The following is a 17643-nucleotide window of genomic DNA, read 5'->3' on the forward strand; positions in this document are numbered from 1 at the left end:
CTGTCTTGACTATGTCACTCCATCACAAGGAAGGGCACCTGTGACTTTCTGGCTCACTACTACCACCCTATCCAAAGAGTGGGATGGGGGCCTCTAGAAAGTCAGCTCCCTGCACAAAATCAGCTAGTTTAGGTGTGTGTCATCTGTGGGGCTGGACTTCAGAGCCCATGATCACTTTGCTTTTAAAATCTGATGTGCCTTCCAAGCAGGAAATCCTCTAAGCGCATCCAAACCCATAACAAATTGCTCATGCTGGGCTTGTGTCCACATCGCTCATATCCTCACTCCTGCAGCCCCTCAGCTTTCCTGCCATCCATGAGACTCCTAGCATAGGATTTCAATACAAATGGATGTTCCTTACATTCAGTTTACATCGCTGGTCTCACCTCAGGTGCATCAGGGAGCTGAATTGGTTGTGCTGAGAGGAAGGTGGGGATATGTCTGCTCTAAATTCTACTGAAACACTATACTGCCTGGTGGCATAAAGACCTAAAATGTCCCTTGGCCTTAGGAAGGGAGGTAATGAATGCCTGTAGCCCAAATAATTTCAATCTTACTCAATATTACATGGAAGCAAAACATGAGAGATGAAAGAGGGAACTGCTTAATCAGTTGGGGGAGCTTTCCAGGAGAAAACTGACGGTTGTTGGGGAGTTTAAAGATGAAGGCACACACCCACTTCCCTGGGGGCCTGGGCCTCCCTATAAAACTGTGCAGACAGTGCTTGGCCCCACCACCCTGCTCCAGCTGCTGCCACTGCCACCTCCGTCTGGGTAAGTCAAGACAGGCTCCATCTGCTTCCCCACCCCTCCCTCTTCCCTTCCAGCTGCACAAGACATCAGGGAAGGGTGTATTTCTGCCCTAAAATGAAGAGTGCAAGGGGTTGCACTCTGCAGGATGCTGGGCTTACAGGGTTGCAACTACATAATCAGTTGCATCCTGCATGACTTTCCTTGCTGAAGCAGAAAAATTAGAACAGGACATGCCTGGGTTGCAGAGATCAATGTGTCCCGGTTTATGGATGGGCATCAAATGTCCCATATGTTTTGCGATGGGATGTCTCAATTCATGTTGTGTTGATTTAAGTGGGTTTTGCTTCAGCCACATGCATCTTGTGACCACCTTGCTTGTCAAAGGCTCCTCGTCAGCTCAGAGTAGGAGTGGGTCTGCTTTCTGGTCCTGTCACTGGTGCCTCCAGCTTTCCCAGACCAACCTGCAGCTCAGACAAAACTCCCCTCATTCTCCCGAGTGGTTTATGGGGCAAGGTGGGGGGAAGATTTCTTTGATGGTTCTAAACCATTCAAATTCACTCTATAGCTTGCTCTCCCATGCCTCTTAGTATGGGAGGTATTGCGTGAGGGCTCGACAGGGACAGACCGGCCTCTGCATTGCTTTTACATCCCAGCTCTGGCTTTCAGGTGCACATCCTTGCCGAACCATGTCCTGCTACGACCTGTGCCTGCCCTCCTCCTGTGGTCCCCGGCCCCTGGCCACCAGCTGCAACCAGCCCTGCTTCCGCCGCTGTGAGGACTCCACTGCCTTCATCCAGCCACCCACAGTCGTGGTGACGCTGCCCGGGCCCATCCTCAGCTCCTTCCCGCAGAACACCACGGTGGGCTCCACGGCGTCGGCAGCGGTGGGGAGCTACCTGCGCTGCTGCGGCATCCCTGTGGGCTCCCGGGGGCTGGCCAAGGCAGCACTGCTGTGCCTGGGCACCGGGCTGTAGGGTGTCCCCAGCACGCTCCTCCTCCTGCCCATGCCAGCAGCGTGCTCAGGAAAGGCAAGGAAGGTACGCCACCAAGATTGGGGGAGAGGACTAAGGAGATGCCCCTGGGTTTCCCAGCAGCTGCCCCAGGAGGACAGTAACCATGTGAGCTCGTCACTCCAGACCATGCCTCTGTACACCTTTATCTCGCTTCAGTCTTTATATTTCCATGTTCTACATGGCATTTGCTGCTGGCTGGGCAATAAATGCTTCTAGCAGGCTGTAGATGGCAGATGATAATCATGGGGTTGTGGGGCGAGGGGACACCTTGTAGGATCAGCTTGCCCCAAAGTGGGGATATTTCTTTATTGAGCACTGGAAACACACTTGTACTCTGAACTGGTTCACTCTCTTTCTCATTAAAGACTTGCTACATCATAGCCTGAGTGTTCTGTTGTTCCTTGTTCAGGAGCCTGGAGGGGTGTCCTCCTCTGGAGGCAGCTTGTTGCTGCTAGGGAAGTTTAGTTTTTACATTAAATGGGGGTTTCTGCTGCCCAGCTCTTCCCTGTGCTGACAGACGTGTGTGGTTTGCCGGGACCAGTCCCAAGGCAATTTTCTTATTCTGGAAATCTCTCCTCCTGCCCCACGGCAAGCACCTGCTCAGGGAGGAATTCCTGCAGGAGCACACTTCATTACCTGTTACCTCAAGGACCTGGGAATGTGAAGGTTTGACATTTCAAAACAGCATTTACTCTGCATTTTGCAGTGATATTTTGGGGGCCTGAGCTAAGGAGGTGGGCATGGAGTCAGGGAAAAAAGGTAGAAGTGAGATTTTTGGGAGATGGGTTTCTTTGGATGGGCCTCCTATGCCAAGCTTACACAGTGTTTAATGGGTGGCAGCAAAGAGTGAAAAAGAAGAAACAATAATTACTTTATGGATAGGGGACACTAATGTCTCTGGAAGATGTAATGAACTGAGCAATGCCTCTTTTTAAGATGCAATTGGTCATCAGGCAGAACCTTTTCAGCTGATGAAAGGAGAAATAGGAATATTTGCATAAAGTTTGTGAGTGTTTATAATGAGGGATTATGCTGAGCTTGAAAGCCTAATGGTCATTAAAAGCCTTTAACCAAGCTCAACTGGTTTTATTGCCCAGAAGACCTTTGCTGAGGTGCTAATTTGGAGAAAATTTACATGGCAATTGCTCAGAAGTCAGTGCACCGGGAGATGGAAGGTATCTTGCTTCCAAAGACTGCTCAAATATTTTTATCCCAGCCCTGGCAATTGTCTGCAGAGATAGGATGCAAAATTTTGAATAAAAAAAAAAAAATCACAAAAAGCTTTGAAATTCCAGCAGAAGTTTTGTTGGGAAGCTGTAGGTCTCTGGGCCTTGTGCAGCTGCCTTCCTCAAGCCTGCTGCACTGAACAGTCCAGGAGGGAGCTGGTGGACAGAACAATGACATTTTTATGTAGTTTTGCACTGAATTATTCCACTGGTGGGATTATATAGATTTTAATTTTTTTTTTTTCCTGAAAAACCCAATATCTACAAAAATCTACACAGCTCCTTGAAAACTGTGGTGTCTTACTGCAGACAGTTGGGGAAATGAGGACCTCGGTGCCTTTCAGCACTGCTTATCCTGAGGGTTGGGGGACTCTGTCTCCCATGGTAGCCATGACTCCAGCTGAGAGCTGTTGCCTCCTTGGCTCCCAGCTCAAGAGCAGTCCTGAATTCACCATATTTCCCCCCAAGCCAGCCCTTGCCCCAGGCAGAACCCCCCAGACCTGCTGATCCGGCCCTAAATACAGGTTTCTGTAGAGGCAGTGCAGACAAAGGCTACAGTGAGAAACACAGAGCTACATAACAAGACAGGGATGAAAAATATTGCTCAGCAGGTGGAAGAGAGGGAGCACATGGAGGGAAATAGCTGGGTCCTGGGTTTTCATCCCAGCATTGCCTACCTATAGCATTCAAAAGCAGCAGAAGCGTTTTTTTAGAAGAGCTTTGGATTATGGCCCAGATGCTACCCACTGGCCATGCCTGTCGAGGTTTATGTCTCCTCCCCACTGCTCATCTTCTTTCAGCTGCTTCATGATCTTGGAGGAAACCTGCTCCCTGTGGTCATTCAGTATCCTCAGGCACCTGAAGGACGGGTACCTTCCCACCCTGGGGGTGGATGAGGTGGGAAGGAGAGGGGAAGTTGTGGTTTGAGGAGGAGCAAGCACAGAGACCTGTTGTGGAAAAGGGGAGATGGCTGAGATTGCAAGTTAGTGGGAGCATTCATAATGGAGACTTTGCCTGTGGAGGGTTGGGGATATAGGAAAGGATTATTTTCCCAGAGGGTGGTGGGGCACTGAACAGGCTCCCCAGGGAATGGGCACAGCCCCAAGGCTGCCAGAGCTCTGGGAGCATTTGGACAACCCTTTCAGACAGAGGGTGGGATGGCTGGGTGTCTGTGCAGAGCCAGGGGTTGGACTTTGATGATCCTTATGGGTCCCTTCCAATTCAGGTTATTCTATGATACTATGGAAGCCCCAGGCAGCATGGTGCTGGTAGCAGGGCTGGGACTGGTGGTGGCTGGATGATTCCTGGGTCAACACAGCACATCAGTCTACAGCTTCTCTGTACATCCAGGTGAGAAGACAAAAATTGTGGTGTATCACAAGCAGTGGGAGAGGATGAAAAGACAGATCCACCACCTGTGCCCTTTCTGGGTTGCCAAAGGTGTATTCCAGACTGGCACTGGGGCACTGGGCTGAGGGCAGTGCTGGGAGGGTGAGTTGCATCAACAGACAGCATCCCTCATCCTCCTCACTGGGGCAAGGACTTCTGGCCAGAGCACTTGGGGACATGCCTGGAGCCAGCCAGGTGAGAGAGACAGGGCCCCTGGAGCTGGGACCCTGCAGGCATGGCAAGCAGAGAGATGGGACTTGTGTGGCCAGTCCCTGGATGTATCCAAGGCTAGGCTGGATGGATCTTGGAGCAACCTTCCAGATTGAGGAAGGGGAGAGAAAGTGGCTGGATGGCCAGGATAAGAGGGAGGAGAGGGCACCACTGAGGATACCTCACCCCACACACCCATGGATCAAGCACAGGGCAGGGACTCAGGGTGCCCTGCCTGCCACACCTGGGGAGCCAGACAGACACTGGCTCTGCCAAGGGCTCTGGTTCTTCCCCAGGGCTGGAGGTCCAATAAAACAGGAAAATACCAGCCTGCCCACATGTGTGAGTCAAGGGGGGAAGAAGCAGGCAAATTAAAAGGCACAGGCATGCTGGTCTGGCCCTCCTGGTGCTCCCTGTGGGAATGGGGCTCACAAGACTTGCATCCTGCAGCCCTGTTGGCTCCACCAGCACTGTGTCACCCTGAGCCCACATCACCAGCAGACATCGCTCCTGGCTGTCCTACACCCTCCTCTGCTCTGAGTTTTTGCTGTGGAGGGCAGCCCTCAGGGAGAGACTGGAATGAGCACAATGAAAGTCGAGCCCAGATCCCAATGGTTTTCAGGGTTCTGGGATGAAATCTAAGTTTTAAACTCAAGAATTGCTTGATTAAACATTCCAGAGCTGTTAATTCACGTTTGCTGAGAGGTGTATGCGTACCTCCCAAAGAGGAGAAGTGTGATGTGGTTATTGCTGTGTGGGGTAGCTCCTGTCAGCGCTGGCTATGTGGGGCTGAAGGAACTGGGTGTCTGTGGGAGGTTGCAAGACCTGGAAATCATGGGGTGCAGTGTTTTCCTTTCCTGCTCCCCTACACCCCTCTGTGATATGAAAGGCTGTGGCTGAATCAGCCTCCCAGTTCCCCTCAGTCGGCTCAGGGAGATTGCACTGGCACAGCCATGTGTTACAATTGGCATTGGAGGCTTGCTGCTGTCTGCAAATCATCTCTTTGCACTGTTCTTCCTGTGTGAAGGGGGATCCCCGGCAGCTGGGGCTCCTGCAGCAGCTCATCTTCCCACCCAGCACAGCTACAGGCAGTCGAACCCTCAGGAACTATGTTCTGGAAAATTCCCCATGTCCTGCCCTGGAACTGTGTCCCTGTGGCACCCCATAGGAACACCAGTGCCCTGCTGACCCCCATGGGAGCTGGTAAAAAAGAGCAGACAGTTACCCAGCACTCACAGCTCTTGTCCATCAGGAGCCACACCAAAGCCACACTGGGATCTGTGGGGCTGTGACAAGGATTGGAATAGGACTGGTCCCACATCCTGTCTTGGCAAATTCCTGCAGGCAGTATGGAGCTTCAAGGGTTGGCAGCAAAGGGCTACTGGAGCAGGAGATGTCACTCAGCAGAAGAGTGTTGCATGCAAGAAGCCCTGGGATCAACCCCCAGCATCTCCACATCCTTTTGCCTCCCTGGACTCCTCCCTGCTGGATGCAGGGCTGCCAGAGTCCCCTCACAAGGCCCTGGGATTGGCCTGAAAATTCCTCCTCAAGGCTGTGGGTTAGCTGGGCAAAAGCACAGCCTCAGCCGTACCCCGAAATCCAAACTGTAGGGCCGGGGAGGCAAAAGGGGTGCAGCACTCCAGATTGTTGGTGTAGGGATGTCTTGCACATATGCAAGAGATCCTGAGTTCAACTCCTGGAAAACCTTCCTTTGTATACAACCCCTTGTCCTGGTTTAGGGCAAATTTGGGAGAAAACCTCCAAAAAGGCCCCCTCCAGAAAGCAAACCCACATGGCCCCTCCACCAATTAGTTTGGGAAGAATTTCCTGGGAGAGAAGTGGAAAAACCCTGTTTATTTAGCAGGCAAAGCACTCCCCAGCACAAAAAGTGAACAATACCAGATGACAAAACCCATTTGCTGCTCTGAAGAGACTGCAGACTCAGAAAATCTCTCCAGCAGATGGTGACTCTGTTATCACTCCCTCCAGCACTGGGAAAGGCTGCTGCCCTGAGCAGGCCCTGGTAGGCCACAAAGTGTGAGCTCTTGGTGTTTCCCCAGGTCCCTGTCTGGAGCAGGTTTGAATGGACCCAAGAAAAGGGAAAGAAAATCAGTCTGGGGAAAACTTGGACTGCCTCAGGTAGCTAAACTAAAACGCAAAGGAGGGCCCTGTTCTGCCCCATCCGTGTCCAGAGAGCACAGTGGAGTTCTGTGTTCCAGCAGAATGAGGAGGAGTGAGTGCAGTCCCTGATAACAAACTCTGTGCTTCTTCTTCTCCCTGCCTTCACTCTCTGAGCCCGTCTTGAAGGCACAAAATATAATAGCCAGCATAAACAGAACACACGACTGGGGATACACATCATAACATTACCCTAGGACATCCCTCCTTTTTGGGGGAAACCCCTCCTTTGGATAAAGCCTGGGCTTTGGAGACACCCCTTTGGTAGGACAGTAGGGGATGTAGCTCAGTGGGAGAGCGCTTGCTTCGCATGTAAGAGGCCCTGGGTTCAATCCCCAGCATCTCCATTTGTTTTGTGGTTTTTATTATTTTTTTTTCCCCTCCACTTCCACCACGCGGCGGCGATGATAAGCTCCTTTTACATCAGGTTTTCCCTGGGGCGGTTCCGTGCACCATGGCTGTGCCGCCCACTGACGGCAGCAATGCAGCAGCCCGGGCTCTGCCGTCCCCCACTGCCCCGGCAGCCCCGTCCCCACTCAGGAGAGGAGAGTCCCGGCGACAGCGGCGGCGTCCCACGCGTGCCTGGAATCTAGCGACGAGTGCCCAAAAAGAAGGGCTCGTCCGGGATTTGAACCCGGGACCTCTCGCACCCTAAGCGAGAATCATACCCCTAGACCAACGAGCCGGTGCACGTAGTTGTTTTTAGGGTTTTTTTTGTTTTGTTTTAATTTATTGTTGTTGTTGTTGTTGTTTTGTTTGTTTGTTGTTGTTTTTTTTCTTTCCCCCCCCCCACACACACTTCCCCTACGGCTTGGGACACCCCAGACATTTCCCTACTGTTACAGTGAGCTCAGGGACACCCTGTGCCCTCCTTCCCCCGGGCCTCTGTGGCTCTGATCATGATAACCCCTGGATCCTCCTTCCTGCCCCAATGGGGTTGGCGGGGAGCCAGGAGAGCCCACCCTGTCCAAAACCTATATAGACCCCTGAAACTTCCTGCTCTTTCTCTTTTGCCCCGCTCTCCATGGACACCACCGAATAAAGAGAGCTGTTCCAACTTCCCTGGGGTAAGAGCCTCTTTTAAATACTTTTCCCTCTCCTGCTTATCCTCCCCTCACAGCCCCATATCTCTGAGCTGGTCGGATTCTATTCGGGGGGCTGCGCGGAGGGGGGGAAAACTACAGAAATTACACCCCACTTCCCAGCAAAATGCAGTACGGTGCAACCTGCAGCCACCGTGCCCCTGCACCATGGGCCCCGGGGTTGTGATGGCCGAGGGGTGAAGGTGTTGGACTCAAAATCCAATAGGGATTCCCTGCGCAGCTTTCAATCCTGCTCACAGCGATGGATTTTACCCAATACCTGCGAACCCATGCTGCAAGGGTTGGGGTGCCCTCACTGGGGTTCCCAGTAGAAGCTGATACAAAAAGGTCATTGGCATCCAGCGCAGCCCCAGGCAGGGGTTGTGATGCCCCCGGGGCAGTTTCACACCCGGGATTCTCCAGGTTTGGAAGACCTGGGAGAGGTGAGGCCAAAGACACTGAGGGGAGCAGCATAGGGGGAGGTGGAACCGTTTCCAGTCTTGCTGAGTTGGTGCCCCCTCACCACCCTGTCCCAAATCTCTGGCAGAGCAGTTCACCCCACCTCGTTGGTCCAACTCCCAGAAGAGTTTTTGGGCACCACTAGCCCTCCTTCCCAGCTGCTCCTCCCAGCACCGATGTACACTCCTAGAGGCACCCTGAGACTGGTGGGGAAGGAAAACAAAGTGATCCAGTGCCCTGCAGCCTCTGGGCAGGGTAGGGAAAGAGCCATGGGCATTTCTGCAGAGGCTTGGGGAGCCAGGAGGCAGCGCCAGGTCTTTCCTAGGGAGCTCTGGGAGCCCCACATCCAGCAAAGAGGAGTTCGGGGAGGCAAAAGGACATGGAGATCCTGGGGGTGGATTTCAGGTCCACTTGCATGGAAAACAAGCACTCTTCCACTGAGCTACACCCTCTGTGCAAGAGCAGGGAGGGGGCCCTGGGATGCCCATGCTGGGGTGGGGAAACCTTGGTTCAGGGTCCCTTCCTGGATTCACCATCTTGGGCTGCTTTAGGGATCCAGACGTCAGAGACTTTGCCATGGGAAACCTGCAGTTGCACCAGGGAGGAAACCATGTGGTGACTGGATGGGAGTGGAGTGTGCAAGGAGACATGTGGGGCCCTCATTGGAACACCTGGAGCTGCCCAATGAAGCATCTGGGGCTCTGTTCAGCCTTTCACACTCTGTGAGCAGGGAGGTGCTCCCAGAGTGTGAGATGCCAGATCCAGCACGTCTCACTCACAGCCCCTCTTTTCTCCGTAAATGGCCCTAACTGGCCCTTGCAGCAGTTGCAATGGCCGGTGCTTTTTCTGCCACCTTTTGCTGTGGGGCATCCTGCAAAGGCGACCTCCTGTGAGCAGTGTTTGTCCTCAGTAGCAGCAAGTGGCCGTGTCTGTGTGCCAGAGGCTGTCCATGCGTGGGGTCCTGCGGTGCTGGGGGCAGGGGATAAGGGGGGAGAGCAGTGAGCAATGTGGGAAGTGTGAGTTGGTGCCGTGTGTGAGGTGTGCAAGAGCTGTAAAGGGCTGTATGGCTGCGTGTGCGTCGGGTCCCTGTGCAGGCAGGGCCCCGTGTGGCAGCGTGTGCGTGGAGTGGCATTTTGCCTGGCAGCGAGGAGGTGTCCAGGATGTCCTGGGCACCCTGGCTTGTTGGTCTAGGGGTATGATTCTCACTTAGGGTGCAAGAGGCCTGGTTCAAATCCCGGATGAGCCCTTTGTTTTGGACACCCAGCGTCCCCCTGCCACCTGGCTGGTCCCCCCAGCACTGGTGATCACCCCAAGAGACACCGTGAGCACCGTGGGGAAGGGACTCTGGGTGTCTCGATACTCTATAGCATCAGGGTAAGGAGGGAGATCTCGGCAGGCATTTGCTTGCTGCCTGCCTTGGGGTGCCAAGGGGCAATCCCAGGTCAGACGTGCCCACAGGCAGCCCCAGGGATTTCTTGTGGGGCATCTGGGGATCTCTGGCAGCCCTGTATGTGGAGGGGTCCTGGAGAGGCAAAAGGACATGGAGATGCTGGGAGTTGATCCCAGGGCCTCTTGCATGCAAAGCAAGCGCTCTCCCGCTGAGCTACACCCCCCTGGCACAAGGTGTGCCCTGGTGTTCTTCTCCGTCTGAGAAAATGCCGCGTCTGCTGCCTTCCCCTGCTGCCCAAGCTGGGAAAAGGGGGCTCAGGGCTTTGCAGGCACTGCGGGTCCCTTGGGTGTCATTGGGGCGGTGAGGAGGTTGGAGCACGGGGCAGAAGTGTGGGGCAGAGCAGGGAGGTGATGCTGCAGGCCCGAGGCCATGTAAGGAGCAGAGTGCAGGTGGCAGGACTGCGTGTTCCGGCTGGAGGTGGGGAGTGGGAGTGGGAATGTGAGGGCATGTTTGCAGCGTGTAGAGTTGTGGGCATGGTGTGGAAAAAGGAGGGCTCGTCCGGGATTTGAACCCGGGACCTCTCGCACCCTAAGCGAGAATCATACCCCTAGACCAACGAGCCAGGGCAGAGGGTATGTCCTGCACCCCCCCTGTGAGTTGGGACATCCCAGACACTTCCACACTTCCCGGTAAAACGGAGCACGGTGCAGCCCGTGGGCACCGTGCCCCCCGTGCCGTGAGGCACCGGTGGTGTGATGGCCGAAGGGTGAAGGTGTTGGACTCAAAATCCAATAGGGATTCCCTGCGCAGATTTGGATCCTGCTCACAGCGATAGGTTTTACCCGGTATCTATGGTGGAAGTCCTGCCTGGAGCTGTCCCCTTCACTAGGAATAGTGGTTGTGTTGCAGTGACTTATCTGCATGTGGTAACCACAGCCTCTTGCTGACTGCAGCAGATTTTTTTCCTTAATCTTTTAATTGGTGCTGGTGATTGCTGCCAATTGCCCCGCAGAGCCCTTGTGCCTGGAGCTCCAAGCACGGCAGGGCCAGTATGATGGTGTTTATCCAAGCTCTTTTCTGTCCCCTGGCCACACATCGATTCAGTTAATGAGAAACTCTGGCTTGAGAAAGAGGCAACGTGCTGGCTTCTGAGAGGCTTTCACTCTGCAGTGAGACGGGAAAGGGCAGGAAACCCCCAGGGTGTGAAGAGCTGAGCCAGGGGCTGAGGGCTGCAAGCACACCGTGGGACCATGGCCAAGCTGGTGGAATGCGTCCCCAACTTCTCAGAGGGGAATAACAAAGAGGTGAGGGAGTATGTGGAAGGGCTGAGGGGTGGGTGACACCAGGCTGCTGACAGCCAGGTTTCCTTCTGCAGAGTGGTACACACTGCTAGACTCTGCCATGCCTCCTTTGCAGTGCTGTGCACCTTTCACTACTTGGCTAGTGCCAAAAATTCTCCCTTTACGGCACCTCAGTGAGAAGTAAGGGCTGAGACCTCTCCCACCATTGCCAGCGGGCTGCTGTAGCACCAGGTCTGGGCTTAGTCTGGGATACCCCAGACCCCAAATAAATATTGCTTGCAGTTGTTGTGCCAAAACACGGTGCCAAGGTTAATGGAGCCTGTCCTGGGCATCAGCCTTCAACTGAACTTTGGCTCTGCCAGTGGCAGGAGAATTTAGCAAACCCAGCATGACTGCAAAAACACAGCCTCCTCCAGTGAAGAGGCTTAGCAGAGGTAAATGCATTGGGAAGCTAGCAGGTGGATGTATCCTCAGGAACAGCAATTTGTGGTGGTGTTCTGTGACATGCAGCAGCAGCCAAGTGTCTCTCCCCCACCATAGAGAGTTTGGGGAGCCAGGGGTGCCCCAAACCCCCTTGGTGGGAGTGGGATGCTTGTGCAGGGCTATATCCCCACTGATGACGGGATCATTCTCAACCCAATCACAAGTGGGAAGGGGGAGAGCTGAAATGCCCCCTCTCTTGAAATGCCATGGCTGTTGTATAGTCCCAGCCACCTCAGCCCCCTTGCTCCCATCTGCTGTCTGGCAGGTGATCGATGCAGTGGCACAGGCCATCTCCCGGACACTGGGATGTGTGCTCCTGGACGTGGATGCCGGCAGCTCCACCAACCGCACCGTCTACACCTTTGTGGGGTCCCTTGAGGCCGTGGTGGAAGGGGCATTGAGTGCAGCCCGTGTGGCTGGGCAGCTCATTGATATGAGGCAACACTCAGGTGAGCCTGGAGAGGCCCTGGGGCTGGGCTGGCACAGAGGGGACTGGCGTACTGCTGGAACCACGCATGGCACTGGAACAGGGACTGTGGTCACAGGGCCAGGCCCAAAAGAGTTTAAGAAGTGTTTGCAATGCTCTCAGGCACATGGTGTGGTTGTTATGGCTGCCCTGTGCAGGGCCAGGTGTTGGACTCGATGATCCTGGTGGGTCTCTTCCAACTTGGGTTAGTCTGTGATTCTATGATTTTCTCACAGCAATGGCGTCCAGTCTGTAAGAGTGTGCAAACATGTGTTCTCCCTCCTTGTCTGCTTGTTCTTCTCCCCTCCCATTCCTATATCTGCCCCGCCACCAGGTGAGCACCCTCGGATGGGGGCCTTGGATGTCTGCCCCTTTGTGCCAGTGAGGAATGTCAGCATGGAGGAGTGTGTCACTTGTGCCCACATTTTTGGGCAGCGCTTGGCAGCAGAACTGGGTGTACCTGGTGAGTGGGGTCAGGAACTTCGCCACATTCCATCCCATCCTGCATGATTCCAGCTGTTGGAGAATGTGCTAGTCCCTGCCTGGTGGTGCTCACCCCCAGCTGTGTCTTGCAGTTTACCTGTATGGAGCGGCAGCACGGCACGAGAGCAGGAAAGCTCTGCCCTCCATCCGTGCCGGGGAGTATGAGGCGCTCCCCGAGAAGGTGAGCCTGGTGGTGGCACAGGCTGGGCAGACCTGACCTGTACTTCCCTGGCTTCAGGGAGCATGCTGGGGGCTGGTGTAGGCCCTTTGCACCAAGAGGAACTGGTGACACAGGTGGTCATGGCAGATTCAAGCTGGGGAGAGAGATGCCCTCCTTGGGAGGGTGGCATGTGCTCCTGGGCAGTCACAGCCCACACACTCTCTTCCCTCCTCCCCAGCTTGCAAAACCAGAGTGGGCTCCTGATTTTGGGCCCCCAACTTTTGTCCCCCGATGGGGAGCCACAGTGACGGGTGCCCGGACCTTCCTTATTGCATACAACATCAACCTGCTGTGCACCAAGGAGCTGGCCCACCGCATTGCCCTCAACATCCGTGAGCAGGGCCGTGGCCCCAGCCAGGTACCTCAAGAGCACGGGCACACCAGGAGCACGCCTGCCTGTCCCCACACCTCCTGGGCTGTGCCCTGAATGTGGCAGTTGTTGGCAGCCCGGGCGCTTGAAGAAGGTGCAGGGCATCGGCTGGTATTTGGAGGAGGAGAACATGGCCCAGGTTTCGACGAACCTGCTGGACTTTGAGACCACGCCGCTCCACACCATCTACGAGGAGGTCTGCCGAGATGCACAGGTGGGTGGCCTGGGGTGCTTGTTCCCAAGGGCAAGGGGGCTTCCCAGACGATGTCTCCCACCAAGTTTTCTTCCCCACTGTCAGGTCAGGCTCTGGTTTCTCTCATGCTTAGCTCAGCCAAAGTGCTAAATGTCACAAAACCCCCAGAAACTCAGCAACTTGCTGCGAGCCCCCAGCTCCTCTGTTGAAAGCTTTTCTGTGAGCTTCCCATGTCCTGGGAAGGGATGAGGACCACCAGGCTGAGGTAGTAGTGGCAGCAGGGCTCTGGGGAAAATCACATTTCTGATGTCCTTTGCAGGAACTGAATCTCCCTGTGGTGGGGTCTCAGCTGGTAGGGCTTGTTCCCAAGAAGGCCATGCTGGATGCAGCTGACTTTTACATCAAGAAGGAAAAACTCTTCATCTTGGAGGAGGAACAAAAGATCAGGCTGGTAATGTGGCTTCTCCTGATACCAGCACAAGGGTGGGATCATGGGAGAGACACATCCTACCCCCCACCAGCCTCCCAAAGTGGCACTGAGCACAGATTTGGGGCTGCTCAGGCCTCAGGCATGACACTTGTCTCCAATGTGTAGTTTGCGGGAGGACAGCAAGTGGGACAAGTTGCTTTATTGTGCTGAGGATGCCGAAATGCACAGGGAGCAGGAAACACAACGCTTGTGGACTGAGTGTGGGTAGCAGCTGCTTGTCTTGCCTGCATGGAGGCCAGGAGGGGAGGAGGTGTACCCAGAGCTCAAGGACAGTGTGTGGCATTATGGGAGGCTGTCCCAGGATGGGCAATAAGCTGGAAAGGAGGAGACAGGCTCTGCTGTTCCACTGCAGGAGGGAGGGACTTTTCCAGCCTGTGGGGAACGTGCTAGATAAGAGCAAGCTAATGATTTATCAGTACAGCTCCCGGACATTCAGAGGTGACCGCACATCACCCCCTAGTCTGCGATGGGATGGGCTGGTGGTGCCAGCTGTCCTCTCCCTGGGTGGTGGCCTGGTCCCAGCACTGACTCACGCATGGTTAATTAGCAGTGGAGAATGAGGATGCAGCAGAACTTAGGTGACAGGGCTGACACAGTGGTGCTGCTCCTTGCAGGTGGTCAGTCGTCTGGGCCTGGACTCATTGTCTCCATTTCACCCCCGGGAGCGCATCATCGAGTAGGGATCTGCATCCTACTTCTTGTCATGGTGCCCAGCTCCCTGGATGGGGGGGATCCTGATGCCTGCATACTGCACTCAGCTTGTTTTGGGAGTGGTGGCTGCTCCCAGCTCCTCTTCACCTCCTGGGGACATCTCTGCTGGGTGCTGTGCAAGAGCAGGGTGGTCCCTGCTCCCAAATGCTGATAGTTGTGAACATGGAGTGGGTGAAGTCTGGGTGTCTTCAGCAGGCAGTAGAAGCAGGTTTTGTGGCCAGATTTGAATGTTAAATTCCTTACCCTATCCCCATGCAAAACTTCACTGCCTCTGGTTCACATGCTGCAGCACCTGATGTGAAACATAAGTCTGTGGGGGGAAAGGAAGGGAAATCTATCCATGAGGTGAAGTCCTTGTCACTCTTCCTGGGCCATGGCTGCAGGGGCATTTCTGTCCCACCAAATGCTGCTTTTATCAGCCCAACCTGGCTAATGCAGACCAACGCCCATACCACCTGTGTTCCCCAGATGTCCCCAAGGGCCCAGTACTTACCCTGACCCTCAGGCTGAGTTTTTTGTCTTAGTCCCCTACTCATTCACAGGGTTGATGCTGGAGAGGGCAGTGCTGGGTGAGAAGGTCTGTGTGGTGGTGGTGTCCCTGCACCTGGAGGGCTCTAAAACACCTGTCCTGCAGGTACTTGGTGGAGGCAGGAGAGGCAGACGGGGGGCTGGTGGCCAAGCCACTGGGTGCCTTTGTGCGAGCGGTCGGAGCGAGGTCAGCAGCGCCGGGAGGAGGCTCCGTGTCTGCAGCCGTGGGAGCTCTGGTACGTGCCCCACACCAAGACAGAGGCCTGGGAGTCCCGGGTGCACCAAGGGGAGCTGGCATGGTGGTTGCAGTGGGCACTGTGTCCTACTGGAGTATTTACCCTGGCAGGGAGCGGCGCTGGGCAGCATGGTGGGGCTGATGAGCTACGGGAAGCGGCAGTTTGAGGACCTGGACCCCATCATGAGGAAGCTGATCCCCCCTTTCCACCAGGCCATGGAGGAGCTGGTGGCAATGGTGGATGCCGACTCCCAGGCCTTCAGCAGCTACATGGTGAGGTCCCACCAGAGGCATCCTGAAGGGAAACAGGAGGGCTTTCCAGCTGGGGGGAGGGCTGGGATCACTGCCCTCTGGATTCCTTAGGAACAGGACTCTGACCTTAGAATCACAGAATCATTAAGGTTGGAAAAGACCTCCAAGATTATCAAGTCCGACCTTCTACTGAGTACACCCATGCCCCCTAAACTATATGGCAAAGTGCCATGTCTTGTTGGTTTTTAAACACTTCCAGGGCCTGGGGAAGGGACATCGTCACATAAGGGAGGTTTGGAAGAGCATGGGAGCTATGGGATCTGTCCCAACCCCCGATTCAAGGCACGGTCTGGGTGATGGCAGCAAACATGCTTTTCTTTGCCCACAGGAAGCCATGAAGCTGCCCAAGAACACCCCTGAGGAACAGGAGAGGTGAGCTGGGCTGGTGGGGACTGGCTGACGGTGGGGGCACAGCCACCTATCATTCAACCCAGGGCTGTCCACCCCCACCCCCAGGCGTGCAGTTGCCATGCAGCAGGGGCTGAAGACAGCCATAGGGGTGCCCTATGGCCTGGCAGAGAAGGTGAGCGGACTCTGGCCTGCTCTGAAGGAGCTGGCACGACACTGCAACCTTGCCTGCAAATCTGACATCCAGGTATGGCCCCAGCTCACACACACTTGTCCTGCAAGGTGTTCCCTCATGTCCTAACCTCCAAGATACCTCTCTCCAGATGTGCTTCCTAAACTGGCCAGTGGCTTCCACCACTGGAATTCTTTGATAGCCACTTCCTGAGACTACCAACAGATTGGAAAGCGCTGCATGCTGCTGGGTGGTTCAGGGTGGGAGTGCTGCAGCATAAGGGTTTGACCTGCTTCAGCACCGTATGGTGGAGCTGGTTCACCAGGAGAGCTTCTTGCAAGCCTGACTTTTCCCAGGTGGGAGCCAAAATGTTAGAAGCAGCAGTGTTCGGAGCTTACTTCAACGTCATGATCAACCTCAAGGACCTCACAGATGAGAAGTTCAAGCTTGTGGTGAGCTGGGCTGTGTGGGCACCCCCTGCATGGGCACACCCTGAGGGGTGGCGGAGATGGCGGTGGCGCCCTGGAACCCCTCGTGCCCCTTTGCCGCCGGCAGGACGCATAGGGTGGTGCATGGTGGGTGGCTCTTCTGGCCTGTCGAGTGGCAAATTACTCATCTTGTCCCCACACAGATGTCACAGAAGGTGTCCAGGCTGCTGGAAGAGGCAAAGCAAGGCTCGGCGGTTGTGCTGGAACTGCTGGACAAGCGGGTGGCCTGAGAACGGCTTGGGAGTGCTCTGGGGGTTCTGCCAGTGGCAAATACATCTGGGAAATACTCTTGTCCCTGCCTAGTCTCTGTTGGTATCTGCCTCTGGAGAGCTGGTCTGCTCAAGCACATCCAGCATCATATCCCCTGGCCTTTCCATGGACAAGGGGGATTATTGCTGTCTGGCTCCATCCTCTGATCCCTGGGGTGATTGGGTAGACAACTGGCTTGGCAGTGCCTGGGACCACAGTGATCCTCACAGAAGGGATGGCAGGATCCCTTTAGCACTGTCTACAAGGAGTTCCTGGTGCATGAGCATCTCCTGACCCTGCACAGTCCCTGTGTCCAGAAACCCCCATGAAACACCCTCCTACCCGAGATCTGGGGCAAGACCTGGCACAGTCCCTTTCTGACAGGTGTCTTTCAGGCTGTGTGTGACCATTCCAACCTGTTGAATTGCCTAGGAAGGGAGCGCGGCCAAACATGAGGCACCATCAGAGGTGTTAACAGGGAGATGGGGTCGGTTGAGATGGGAGAAATCCTACCCCTTCTTTATAGATCTTCTAAGAGGAAAACCTGAAAATCAGGGGACCCAGCCCTGCCTCCTGTCCCTGTTGATCGGGTGTGTCAGCAGATACTGTGTCCTCCACCCGCACACCGCAGCAGCGCCCTGAGCAGTGTCAGGCCCCCACACAGCCCCGTCTGTGGGAAGGTCACCCCTGTTCCTAGACACTGTACCTGAGCAGAAAGCACCGAGTCAGGGTTCATGGTGGGGTCAGCTGACTCACTCCATCCCTCCCTTGACATCAGAAGCTGGAATTACCGCCCTCCATAGCCTGTGTTTATTATCCCCATTGTGGGACCTTTGTGCCGGCTGGGAGTGGAGTGTTGACGTTTCTTGCGTGCCCATGGTGACAGCGTGGTGTC

At 54.9% G+C, this 17643-nt stretch overlaps 2 protein-coding genes and 5 non-coding genes across 9 annotated transcripts; 4 read left to right on the forward strand and 3 right to left on the reverse strand.

Annotated features, from left to right (window-relative positions):
- Positions 1 to 1421: 1421 nt before the first annotated feature.
- Positions 1422 to 2145, forward strand: LOC100230707 (feather beta keratin-like). Its single transcript, XM_002190947.5, has one exon. It carries the CDS (start codon positions 1439 to 1441, stop codon positions 1724 to 1726), a length of 288 nt encoding a protein of 95 aa, XP_002190983.3. The 5' UTR covers positions 1422 to 1438; the 3' UTR covers positions 1727 to 2145.
- Positions 2146 to 7043: 4898 nt separating this feature from the next.
- Positions 7044 to 7115, forward strand: TRNAA-CGC (transfer RNA alanine (anticodon CGC)). Its single transcript has one exon. It is a non-coding gene; the product is annotated as a tRNA-Ala (tRNA).
- A 266-nt stretch (positions 7116 to 7381) lies between these two features.
- On the reverse strand, positions 7382 to 7453 carry TRNAP-AGG (transfer RNA proline (anticodon AGG)). Its single transcript has one exon. It is a non-coding gene; the product is annotated as a tRNA-Pro (tRNA).
- A 577-nt stretch (positions 7454 to 8030) lies between these two features.
- TRNAL-CAA (transfer RNA leucine (anticodon CAA)) lies at positions 8031 to 8112 on the forward strand. Its single transcript has one exon. It is a non-coding gene; the product is annotated as a tRNA-Leu (tRNA).
- Positions 8113 to 9850: 1738 nt separating this feature from the next.
- Positions 9851 to 9922, reverse strand: TRNAA-UGC (transfer RNA alanine (anticodon UGC)). Its single transcript has one exon. It is a non-coding gene; the product is annotated as a tRNA-Ala (tRNA).
- Positions 9923 to 10249: 327 nt separating this feature from the next.
- Positions 10250 to 10321, reverse strand: TRNAP-AGG (transfer RNA proline (anticodon AGG)). The gene has a single exon. It is a non-coding gene; the product is annotated as a tRNA-Pro (tRNA).
- Positions 10322 to 10797: 476 nt separating this feature from the next.
- Positions 10798 to 17407, forward strand: FTCD (formimidoyltransferase cyclodeaminase). Of its 3 annotated transcripts, XM_030277023.4 has the most exons (14): positions 10801 to 11003; positions 11749 to 11932; positions 12284 to 12412; positions 12525 to 12613; positions 12831 to 13010; positions 13099 to 13236; positions 13535 to 13666; positions 14320 to 14381; positions 15051 to 15180; positions 15291 to 15452; positions 15820 to 15863; positions 15948 to 16086; positions 16368 to 16463; positions 16643 to 16793. In XM_030277023.4, the coding sequence occupies exons 1-14, from the start codon at positions 10950 to 10952 to the stop codon at positions 16727 to 16729; spliced, it is 1626 nt and encodes a 541-aa protein (XP_030132883.4). In that variant the 5' UTR covers positions 10801 to 10949; the 3' UTR covers positions 16730 to 16793. The 3 variants fall into 3 exon arrangements, with proteins under 3 accessions (XP_072788024.1, XP_030132884.4, XP_030132883.4); XM_072931923.1 differs by having other exon boundaries at positions 10798 to 11003; positions 16368 to 17407; XM_030277024.4 differs by lacking the exon at positions 16643 to 16793 and having other exon boundaries at positions 10800 to 11003; positions 15926 to 16086.
- The last annotated feature ends 236 nt before the right edge of the window (positions 17408 to 17643 follow it).

The sequence above is a fragment of the Taeniopygia guttata genome, chromosome 7 (assembly GCF_048771995.1).
Source record: "Taeniopygia guttata chromosome 7, bTaeGut7.mat, whole genome shotgun sequence".
Lineage (NCBI taxonomy): Eukaryota > Metazoa > Chordata > Aves > Passeriformes > Estrildidae > Taeniopygia > Taeniopygia guttata.

What these genes read in the sequence shown, in the direction of transcription:
- FTCD (XM_072931923.1), top strand. Translation starts at nt 10,950, where the DNA reads ATGGCCAAGCTGGTGGAATGCGTCCCCAACTTCTCAGAGGGGAATAAC. An exon ending in ATGAGGCGCTCCCCGAGAAG is followed by an intron (nt 12,614 to 12,830) that starts GTGAGCCTGGTG and finishes CCTCCTCCCCAG; the next exon opens with CTTGCAAAACCAGAGTGGGC. An exon ending in AGGGCCGTGGCCCCAGCCAG is followed by an intron (nt 13,011 to 13,098) that starts GTACCTCAAGAG and finishes AGTTGTTGGCAG; the next exon opens with CCCGGGCGCTTGAAGAAGGT.
- LOC100230707 (XM_002190947.5), top strand. Translation starts at nt 1,439, where the DNA reads ATGTCCTGCTACGACCTGTGCCTGCCCTCCTCCTGTGGTCCCCGGCCC.